The 11,554-nt window shown below is 35.5% G+C and overlaps 1 protein-coding gene across 3 annotated transcripts in view; it reads left to right on the top strand.

Annotated features, from left to right (window-relative positions):
- Window positions 1-11,554, top strand: part of tbc1d4 (TBC1 domain family, member 4) — a 211,357-nt gene that overhangs the window by 146,574 nt on the left and 53,229 nt on the right. For 2 of the 3 annotated variants that reach the window (XM_039745341.1, XM_039745343.1), the window contains exon 11: window positions 7,283-7,438. The exons of the other annotated variant lie outside the window; for it this stretch is intronic. In XM_039745341.1, coding sequence (XP_039601275.1) covers window positions 7,283-7,438 — 156 coding nt within the window. The remainder of the gene's footprint in view (window positions 1-7,282; window positions 7,439-11,554) is intronic. 3 annotated transcript variants of the gene reach the window in all.

The raw sequence follows: 11,554 nt of genomic DNA, 5'->3' as shown, positions 1-11,554 counted from the left end.
TGTCAATTATTAAGGGGTGTGATTATTTTAGACAAGCATTATTTTAGTTGTTTCCTTTGTGTGCCTTTTTCCCAATGCTGTTTTTCATACTCCAGCAATCTGGTAAAGATGTTGCATTCATACCTCACAACAATTCTTTTATTTTAGTCTGAAGAAGAATAAAACAAGGAAGACCTCTTTTGATAATGTGTAGCCTCCAGCAAACAAAGAAACGGCCATGATTTAAAATTTTAATTTAAGCATGTTTGCTACATAATTTTCAGGTCCACTTTCAATTTAAATTTTAAATACTATCAAAATTTATAACACAGTATGAAATCCATTGAATTTATGTATAGTAGGATACATTTCTATCACAAAAATGAAAATCTTTTAGTATTTAATAATTATATAAATTCAGTATTTACAGTATATAAAAAGTATTCACCCCTTGGATTTTTTCATATTTTATTATTATATAACGTTGAATTAAAGTGAATTTAATATGGCTTTTTTGACATTGATTAGCAGAAAAAGAGTATTTAACATGAAAAAATGAAATTGGATCTCTGCTAAGTAATCTAAGTTTATTACAGCTATAAAAGATAAAAATGAGTGAAAATAAATGACATCTTTACAAAATAAAGATGCACAAATAACACAAAGTTCCAAATCTCAGTTTTTTACAACAAAGCTTTTGAAGCCAATACCTACAGTAGGTAACATGTATGTTTCAACAGTGCAAACTACTTACAGTGACAAGATATACTGTACACTGACAGTATAATACTGTATATTCACTTTGTGGTGTAGCAGATCCGTGGCTTCCAAAAAAAAAAAAGGCCAGTTTCAAATCCATAAAGCCGTGTCACTCTCCATGGGTACAATTGCATGACCGTGGGGTGTTAATGAGGTAGTTGGAGCAAGTCGGACGTGCACGTGTGTGTGCCATCGTTCTCAATTGCTTCATTGGCTTCCTGCGGAGTGCGATTAAGGCCCATGGAGATGGGAGTGTATATATACGCGTCAGCACAAAAAAAAGGAAGGGGGAATCAGAGAAAAGAAAAGAGCCAAGACAGAGGTCAGCTGAAAGGGGCTCGTGGCTGCTGAGTCTCCGCCAGCTACGCGAGCAATGGGTGAGCCAGGAGAATGAGAAGGAGGTGTGCTGAGATCAGTAGGAGTTAGTCTGCATTTTAACCTTGGATTTTTAACAGATTTATTTATTTATTTTATCATTACTTTTCACAATGATTTTAATAGATTTATAGTAATCCCTTCTCGACCGCGGGGGTTGCGTTCCAGAAAAGCGATAGGTGAAAATCCGCGAAGTAGAAACCATTATTTGTATGGTTATTTTTATATATTTTAAGCTCTTAGAAACTCTCCCACACTGTTTATAAATATTCTCTGCACAGTTATACAGTAAACCCGTGTTTATTGCAGTTAATCCACTCCAGACAGATAAATGAATTTCCACGAAGTAGGATTATTTATTTATAAATCTAATATTTTCACAATTAGAGCATTGAAAACCTGTTTACGACCTTCTAAATACGTTTTTTAACATTATTAGAGCCCTCTAGACATGAAATAACATCCTTTAGTCAAATGATTAAACTGTGCTCCATGACAAGACAGAGATGACAGTTCTTTCTCACAATTAAAAGAATGCAAACATATCTTCCTCTTCAAGGTGCGCGTCAGGAGCGGAGAATGTCAGAGAGAGAAAGTAAAGTAAACAATCAAAAATCAATAGGGTTGTTGCCTTTTTAAGTATGCAAGTACCGCGATAAAGCGGCCGCAATGAAGGGATCAATATGAAGGTAGCCTTTCAGCATTTTTTAGAGGAGTGTCTGTATCTTCGAAGCAAGCAGCCACTGTACAAACAGCCCCTCTGTTCACACCCCCTCTGTCAGGAGCAGAGAATGTCAGAGAGAGTGAGAGAGACAGAGAAAAGCAAACCATCAAAAATCAATATGGGCTGTTAGAGCTTTTAAGTGTGCGAAGCACCGAGCGGGAAGCATATCGTATATCATTGAGGAGTTTTATTTAATACGTAATACGTGCTCTGATTGAGTAGCTTCTCAGCCGTCCGCCAATAGCGTCCCTTATATGAAATCAACTGGGCAAACAAACTGAGGAAGTATGTACCATAAATTGAAAGACCCATTGTCCGCAGAAATCCGCGAACCAGCGAAAAAATCCGTGATATATATTTAGATATGCTTACATTTAAAATCCACAATGGAGTGACGCCGTGAAAGTCGAAGCGTGATATAGCGAGGGATCACTGTATGCATGTACTGTTTTTTAGAACACTGCACCATTTGTTGATTTTACTTTTGGTTTTACTGGTTTTTAATAAAAGCACTTGAGCACTTTTTCCATCATCCTCTCGCCTCATCAGTGAATTATCCTCATATGTCAGCTCATCTCGGTCATAACTATCGACAGTGTGGGTTCAGCAGACTCCCATGTGGAAAGAGCGAGTCTGTAGAGGACCGGCATTGTCACACACTTGCCCTCCAAATAGTACAGATGATAGAAAATAACATTAGAACAAGGCAGCTTGTGCATGTACAAGAAGTCTCACATTGCCATGACTGTCTGTGTATGTTTGGTTAAAATGTGTTTGTTCTTCACTCAGTGAAGTAATGGTTAAGCTTCTCAAGGTTCTTGTAGTGAAGCTGTGACCATTTAGCAGTGAACAGGAGCCCCGCAGGCTGCAGACGCTGGAAGTTTGTGTGTGATCATGTAACTGCATGGCTACATCTGATTGGTGAAAAGGAGTCATGTGATTATTGTTGCAAAGTCTGATTGGTAAAATGTAGTCATGTGATTATTGTTGCTACGTCTGATTGGTGAAACAGTCGAGTCGAGTGTTGCCCAATGTAGCAGAGTAAGAGTAGCGTTTCTTCTTCACAAATGAACTCAAATAAAAGTAAAAAGTATGGTGCAGTAAAACTACTCTTAGAAGTAATTTCTTTTTAAAAAGTTACTCAAGTACATGTAACAGAGTAAATGTAACTTGTTACTACCCACCTCTGGATCTGGAGTCATGACTTGGCCACTTCAGGATATTAATATTGTTTTTAAACCTTTGCTGTATAGCTTTGACTTTATGTATGGAGTTGTTGACATGCTGGAAAAGAAATCTTCTCCTATGGGGCAGATTTCTTGCAGACTGCATCAGTCTTTCTTTTAGGATTTAACCATATTTTGCTACATTCATTTTACCCTCTAACCTCACAAACATTCTAGGTGTTGCTACTAAGAGACACATCGCCACAGCATGATGCTGCCACCACCATGCTTCATAGCAGGATGATGTGTTTTTGATAATAAGCAGTTTTTGGCTTATATGAAACATGTCATTTAGTCTGTTGGCAAAAAGCTCAATTTTGGTTTTACCAGACCATAGAACTTCTTCTAGCTTACTTCAGTCCTCCAAGTGGCAGTCTCTAACAAGATTTCATGGGTGTTTTTTTTTTTTTTTTAAATAAATGAGGTCTTTCTCTTTGTTACTCTCACATAAAGGTGTTGCTGTTGAAGCACCCTGGCAATAGTTGTTGTATGCACAGTTTCTCCAGTTTTATCCCTTGTGGCTTTTAACTCCTTCAGTGTTATCATAGTTCTGTTGGTGTACTTCTTTAGTAGTCGTCTACTTGTCTGATCACTCTGTTTTTATGGATGCCTTCCCTAGGCGGAGTTACAGCTGTACTATGCTTGTTCCATTTCTTAGTGGCTTTTTTAACACTAGAAGTACCAGAGCATACGAAAAAACTCATAGATCCGGCCCACCTTAAATCCGTTCGCACCTCTCCTTGAGCGTCTTTTGTCCTGTAAATATGCCGATAAAGACAAGCAGCAAGCAGCCTGGTATTCCATCCCGCTGCAGATTGTGCACAAAGTTCTCCCAGCTCATGCCTTGATTGATTATCTGGGAGTGGCCCTGGAGTTTTAGAGTGGAAATAGCAGATTGTTGTTAAAACAGAAACATTTTTCATATTTTAGTAGTAAATGACAAAATGTTGGCATAAACTATATAATGTGTGAAGCCTGAAGTTCAAAGATCAAATAAGCACTTTCACAAAAGGTTCAAGGACGATACAACAGCTTTCATGGCATAGCGGTAAGATTTGCTGACTTGTAATAAAGAGTTGCTCTTATTGTTAATATTATACAGTACACACATACATTTGGTTTGTACTGTATCTGTAACAGATGGTGTATATTTCTAGGACTTGTAAAAGTTACCGTTTTTTTTTTCCACTTTTATTCTCTCAGTCACGATCACGATACATACTACCGCCCTAGGGATCTGACGCTGTTAGTTTTTATTTGAAACTGGGAGTAACTGTAGATGTGAGTGGTGTTTTGAGGCAATGGAACTGGACATTCTCTGATCTGGAGGGAAGAATAGTACAGAGAGGTCAGTTTTAGTGCTATATGCAATCATCAAATTCAAATGTTAACAGTTCACACACACGCAAGGACCATCCTTCCTACATTTACGACATGTGTACCTGTTGCAATGTGCACACTTCTCTCTATGCTGTGGTTCCTATTACACACCTGAAAGAAATTGACAATGTATGTGACATTTTGAAGAAATCATTTTATGACCTGAATAGTACAAGTCAGAAAACATCATTGCACTAATGCAATATTATTTGAAAATGAACAGTATCAGACCGTGTGTGAATTTATACTGGTGCTGTTAGTTACAGTCAGATCAGGAGGGGCGGCGGGGTTAGAGCATGATCATGATTGAGAGAATAAAACTGAAAAAAGCTTAACTTTTACAAGTACAATAAATTTATACCCAATGTCCCATATATTTGTCTCTTTCTTTTTTTCTCCGTGCTGCGTTGACATTGTTTACCAGAAGGCGTGAACTTATTCAGTGTGAGCAGAAACACGCACATGGCCAATTGCTGTGTGCTATAACACACTTGACCTGGCAGCGATCAGTGCACATGTACTGTGCAAGGCATGCTCAGTGGCCACTGAGAAAAGAAGAGTGTTCATTGCTCACCTTGCAGAGGAACATCGTTGTCGCATCTTACTAGAAAAGGCGATGGAAAAAGGAAAGGAGGATGCAGCATCGACAAGCTTCTATTCCAAGACAGCTGCTTTCCCCAGGAATGTAAACTGAATCAGTGTCAGGTGCCCTTTCAATATAATAGGAACCATAGCATAGAGAGAAGTGTGCACATTGCAACAGGTACACATGTCGTAAATGTAGGAATGACGGTCCTTGCGTGTTTGTGAACTGTTAACATTTGAATTTGATGATTGCATATAGCGCTGAGCTGACCTCTCTGTACTATTCTTTCCTCTGCATGTCCTGGAGTACAAAAGAATCAGCCCAATACAGCAACATAGAGACTGGCAAGATTGGAAAGAAAAAAAAAAACATGCAGTCACCAATTACAAGCGCAAGATGTTATGTGAATGAATATGAATAATGTTGCATCTGTGCCACAATGTTTTCCATAATGTACTATACAGGTCATAAAATGAATAATTCCAAATATCATATATACCTATGTCTCTATTTTTTTTTTTTCGTTTTATTTTTTTTTTTTTACATCATAAGGACCATAAGGTGCATACTAATTCACCATGAGCAGGAACACTCAATAAAACTGAATAAAAAAGAATCAAGTGACGGTGAGATACGAAGAAGGCAGATTCACCAGCGTTTGTGTGTCAGCTTTTATCCTTCCAGATCAGAGAATGTCCAGTTCCATTGCCAAAAAACACCACTCACTTCTATAGTTACTCCTAGTTTCAAATAAAAACTAACAGCGTCAGTTCCCTAGGGTGGTAATATGTATAGTGATCATGACTGAGAGAATAAAAGTGAAAAGAAAAACGGTAACTTTTACAAGTCCTAGAAATGTACACCAACTGTTACAGATACAAACCAAATGTATGTGTGTATTGTATAATATTAACAATAAGAGCAGCTCGCAACTGAATTTGGCAAATATAGAGGCAGTCGGGATCGAACTGGGGACTCTTGATTACAAGTGAGCAAATCTTACAGAACAAAAAACGCTGACGGAGAGGTGCGAACGGATTGAAGGAGGGCCGGATCTACTAGTTTTTTCATAGGCTCTGGTAATTCTAGTGTTAACTGTAACAAAAGGAGTATTCAGTGATTTGGATATCTTCTTCTCTCCATCTCCTGACTTGTGCTTTTCAATCACCTTTTTAACGAGTTCCTTGGAGTGTTTTTTGTCTTCTTTGGTTGCGTTGGGAAATAATACAGACTCTGCACAAGTTGGCCCTTCCAGATAAGTTGAATTTATACTGCAATTAAATGAAAACTCTTGGCTACAGACAGGTGATGTTCATGTAAGTAATTATGTGACTTCTAAAACCAATTGGCTACACCACTGATGATTTAGGTGTGTCATATTAATGGGGATGAATACTTATGTGATCAATGATTATGTGATTATTTTGTGGTTTTGTAATTAATTTAGACCGTTTTGCTGATGTGTTTTTCCACTTTAATATTTAAGAGTCCCCTTTTGATATATATCAAAAAAGCCAAGTTAAGGCCACTGTGATTCAATATTGTATAACAATAAAATGTGAAATCTTCCAAGGGTGTTGAATATTTTTATAGGCCCTGTATATTAGTTTATCAGCCAGCCAAGATTACTCATTACATGAATCAGGAAGTTGTATTCTATCATTTGTTCTTCCTCAACTTTGTATTAATCATTCCTATCTCTGTTGAAATAAGGAACTTAAGTTTGGTTTATTTAATGTTAAATAATATAGATCTGTTAATACCCATTTTGCATATTTAAGCCTGTAAAAACAAAAACAATTTTAAAATTAAATGTTGTTATTTTACTTGTAGAAAAATTTAAGATGCCTTCAACATCTTTTGCAACACTGAGGCTTATCTCTTAGTAGTTTCATTTGCCAGGTACACAATATGACAAAATGTATTTTTATTGGGCATTGAAACCTTTCCAAAAATTATCACTATAAAGGTTTAAAAATACTTACCATTTAATTCTATTTATTATACTTGTACATTTTTTAACCTTGGACCACATATACTACAATATATGTATATATTTTTAAACCTTTTTTCTTAATACTTCTGATAATGTATTTTCTTAATGGATTAAAATGACTAAAAAGACTGTGCGATTAACTTCCTTTTACTTCTGTTTTTACCTGTAAACTCAGATGATTGTTTTAATGATTTGTTTTCCATTTTTTTCATTTTCTTTTGAATGAGTAATGTCATTTTTCTGTTGGCCTCACTCAGTCCCTCTGAATTCTCAAGACGCACTCGCAGTGTATCTGAGAGCGACTCTTCCTCCATAGGCCGCCCCTCATCCATCTCCACTCCCACTTTCCTGAAAAATATTTACCAGGGCTCCAGCCGCTCTCCCACACAGGCTGATGGTCGGACCCTCAAGAGGTGAGAGGTGGCAGCCCATGCACAAATCTGTGATGGCAAACTGCTAGTGTAGGATCATTTGGCTCCTATGTTCAATGTTTCCGTCTCCTAAGTTGCATATACTTTTTTTTTTAATTCCCAGTAAATTATTTTGCTTTTCTTAATGCTAAAGTTATATTATGTTCTTCCGTAGCAATTTTAAAATGCTTCATTAATAAACAACATACACTTTTAATCATGTATGCATTACTGCATATAACAGGTATTTTAAAGCAAGGCTTCAGTATGAAAGGCTAGGAATGTAACAGATAAATACCTTGGGACTCTGTACTAACTGTAAACTTTAAGAAAGAAGTTTAGAAAACAATGTTAACTCATTCTGACTGCATTTTTCCAAAACTAAATACTCTTGCTTGGTTTTTTTTACTAATTAGGATTTAGTCTTTTGCAAAACTTTAATCTGTGGATTTATTCATTGATTTATAAAATAGGGTAATCAATTTAGTTTTCTATGTTAGTGGATTTTGTAACAGTGTAGTTTACTGTTACTACAATTTATTTTGTAAACAAGAGTTATGGTAATTTATTCTTGATTTTTATATTAATTTTGATGGCACAATTGGTAGCATGTTATTGTGTATGTACTGTAGTGGAGTGCATTTTTTGTATTCAGATATTTATTGCATTCAACAAATTCCACAAATAAAAAAGCTAGGAGTAATACAACCAGTTATAAAAAATATAAGAAACCAAAAAGCATCAGGGTAAGAAATGAAGAAAATGGGAAATTAGTAGAAGTGCCAGGACACCCTTGAGAGGCTTTGACAGCTACACCACAGGGCACAAAACTAAAAAGGTTGAAATGAAAGGCTGAAAGGACATCATGACCACCTCATCACTGACCAATAGTCATCTAGGTCCTAACCAGTCAAGTAACAGATACTAACTCCTCAACATTGAAATTGAACGATCCATTGACCTGTGACGCAGAGAGAGCTCTAGAAGAAACAGGTTGTAGAAAGATGACCTCTAGAAGTTAATCTTAGATTACCCATCCTTGGTATTTATGGAAAGATTAATTTAATTTCATAATTCATCATTAATGATACACAATATACTCTGCAAAACAGATGTTTTGAATTTGATAGTGCACTGATACAGTGAGTTTATTTTTATTTGTACTTAATACTCCTAAAACGGTGGTTGTCATTAAGAGGTGTGAAGTGCTTTTCGTTTTAATCACAGGATCAACATTGGAACTGTTTGAGAGAAAGAGACTGAAGGTACCTGAAACTACGATTTAGCACTTGCATAAAAGTGGCAGAAGCCTCAGAGACAAAAGATTTATCTTTGTTTGAAGTAAATAAGTAAGGGGATACAAAAAGCAAACTGATACGGAAGAAAAGACTGTAGTAAAAGACACTGAATAAAGAGTTAATTGATGGTCAAAGGCAGAGAGCATTTTCATTAGAAAGGGATGTTAAAGTTTACTCCATAAGTAATGCATACAGGAATTAAATGTAATCCATTATAACAGAGACATTTCTCACAGCAGAAATTGGAAAGCGAGTCATTTTTTAAAGCATATCAAGTGTCTGTGTGTGTGTCTCTTTGCTAGGAAGAAAAATTTAAAAACAGGCAAAACATGTAGAACACTAAAAAAATAAAATATGATAATAAAAACATCAAGTAAGAAAATTGGTCTTATTGACCTATGCTGTTGTCCAACGTTATACACTGGCAACAGTAGTGTGGTAACGACTTTCTTGCACACACTCAGCTATGTGAATGAGATTTATAGCTGCAATGTTAATAACTGATAACTTTACATTGTAGGTTATAAATGAGTCAAAATAACAATAAATTGATACAGGACCAAAGTCCTAACTTGTCTATAGTTCCTAAACCAGGCTAATGTGGTGAGGACCACCACTGTATTTTTCCATCAAAACACTTTGACTATTAGAATGGACAGTACGACAAGTGACAGCAAGAGGAAGTGTCGAAAATGAGCTGCTTTGTCCGCGAGGGAAAGGAATTGGATGTGTATTATTATACCAGAACAAATGGACAATCCATGAATCAAATAAAAGTTATGAAGTCTACATTGATTAATTAGATTTTAACCCATCTTAGATAGGTAGCACATCTAGTATATTATTAAATTAAATATGTCATTTTAATTACTTGGTTTTTTGAGGTATTATGAAAAGTTGCTAGGATCAGTCATTTAGAGAAGCAAGCAAGGGTAAACATAAGGAGAGAATACAAAGGCCTAGTCCCACCTGGTAGTTTTTCCACTGTTACCATAACATGTATCACAGAAGTTGGATGTAAGCAATTATTAAAGAAGCATATTTGCCCAGATCTAGCAACTGTATGCAATTTATTTTAACTGGTATCTTAGGAAAAATAATAGAAGTGATTATTAAAGACAAGAGCAGCAGCACAAGGCAGGATCTGACCCTAGGCCTCAGTAATGCTGAAATACATTATGCATGTTCAAAAACTGAAGAATGGATACATATATGAAGGAATTACTGATTTTGAAAGTGGAGATTGCATATTACTAATATACTGTTATTTTTTGAGGAGATCAAAAAAGTATTTGAATGTGGGGGTTTATATCATCTGCATTTTAAAAAAACTTTTGATAAGACATAGGAAGGAACAGCAGTAAGTCAATAAGAAGTGGGAAATAACACATTTATCTTAAAAACAGAATAAGGGGTTTTATATTTAGAAGCTTTGCTTGAATATGGTGATATTAAGTGGCCTTGTTTTAAAATATTAAGGAGCCTTGTTTTAAAATAAAAATAATATAAAAAATGTAATTAAAAGGCAGGTTTGCAAATGACAGTACTCTGTAGTAGATAAAATTGTGGTTAATATGGAGTCGGCAGTATTATTAAAGGGAAACTTGACTAGAATTCAGACTTCAGCACAAAGTTAATAATAATGTTTGTTTTTTAGTAAGTGAAATATTAAGTCTAATTATACAGCAGGGACGTTAAAGCAGTTATGAAAAAGACATAACAGCTCATTGTTGATACATCACTCTCTATACCATTCTGTGAACAAAAACAATTAAGAAATCTATTAGGATGCTGAATCATATAACTCATTTTGTTGCATAAATTCAAAGGGATTCCTACGTAAGCTGTATAACATGAATTGTTTTCTGGAACATTGTCTGCAGTTTTCATTTCCTAGTTACAGAAGGGATATAGTAGAACTGCAGAGTCCAGAGATGAGATAGTGCACTTGTTATGGGACGGTGAATAGTTTAGGAAGTAATATGGCACAAGTATTTAAAATTTTTAAAGGAGTCAGTACAACAAAACATTGGAAAGATTATTTTTCACTTCTAATATTATCTAATAACAGATATATAACAAATTATCAAGTAGCATATTAGATAGAATTTTATGAACATTCAGCTCTTGAATTAATATTTTGCATAGTTATCAGAATGAAAACTGAAAAGCTATTTGGGTGGGATTTGTCCAGTTTTGTCTAAAAGCATATATTCTTTTTTATGTGTGGTGCTACTTTTAATGTACTGTGATCTATATTCACAGGTTTGTTTGAAGAGATCTTAAACCTGAAAAAGAACTCATATAGAGTAAATCATACCAATTCTATTTGGTGCAGTTCTAATGGTAAATGCAAGGACAGCATTAACTACTGTATTACCTTGCTTTCCCCACCCCTTTGTTTTATGCAAGTGTGCTGTGTATTTTCTTCTGCTGCTACTTGTTCTCTGTCTACCTAATTCTTGTTTAGTTGAGTATCAGTGGATTCAGATTGACCCTGATACAAAAAGTACACATTGTCTGCAATGGGTTTTTGTCCTGTTTTAGATCTGAGAGTATGTATGTAAGTGTATAGTGAATGATTGCCTCTGAGGAATTTAAAATACAGATATCTTGATGTTAGTACAAATTAAGGAAGAATGATGAAAAGTGACCTAACCCTTTAAATGTATTCCCTCCTATCTTGTAAACACTGTTGTCTTAGTCAGGCTGCCAGAGGGCTCAGGCTGGAACCAGACAACATTATTTGTAAATTAGGAAGTGACCTTTTAAAAATCCAGTAGCTTATTTTTGCATTAGTCACTGATAACCATTTAGTTAA

The sequence above is a fragment of the Polypterus senegalus genome, chromosome 2, assembly GCF_016835505.1.
Source record: "Polypterus senegalus isolate Bchr_013 chromosome 2, ASM1683550v1, whole genome shotgun sequence".
Classification (NCBI taxonomy): Eukaryota; Metazoa; Chordata; class Cladistia; order Polypteriformes; family Polypteridae; genus Polypterus; species Polypterus senegalus.
The sequence above is the reverse complement of the archived record's forward strand: the minus strand, read 5'-3'. Positions and strand labels throughout refer to the sequence as shown.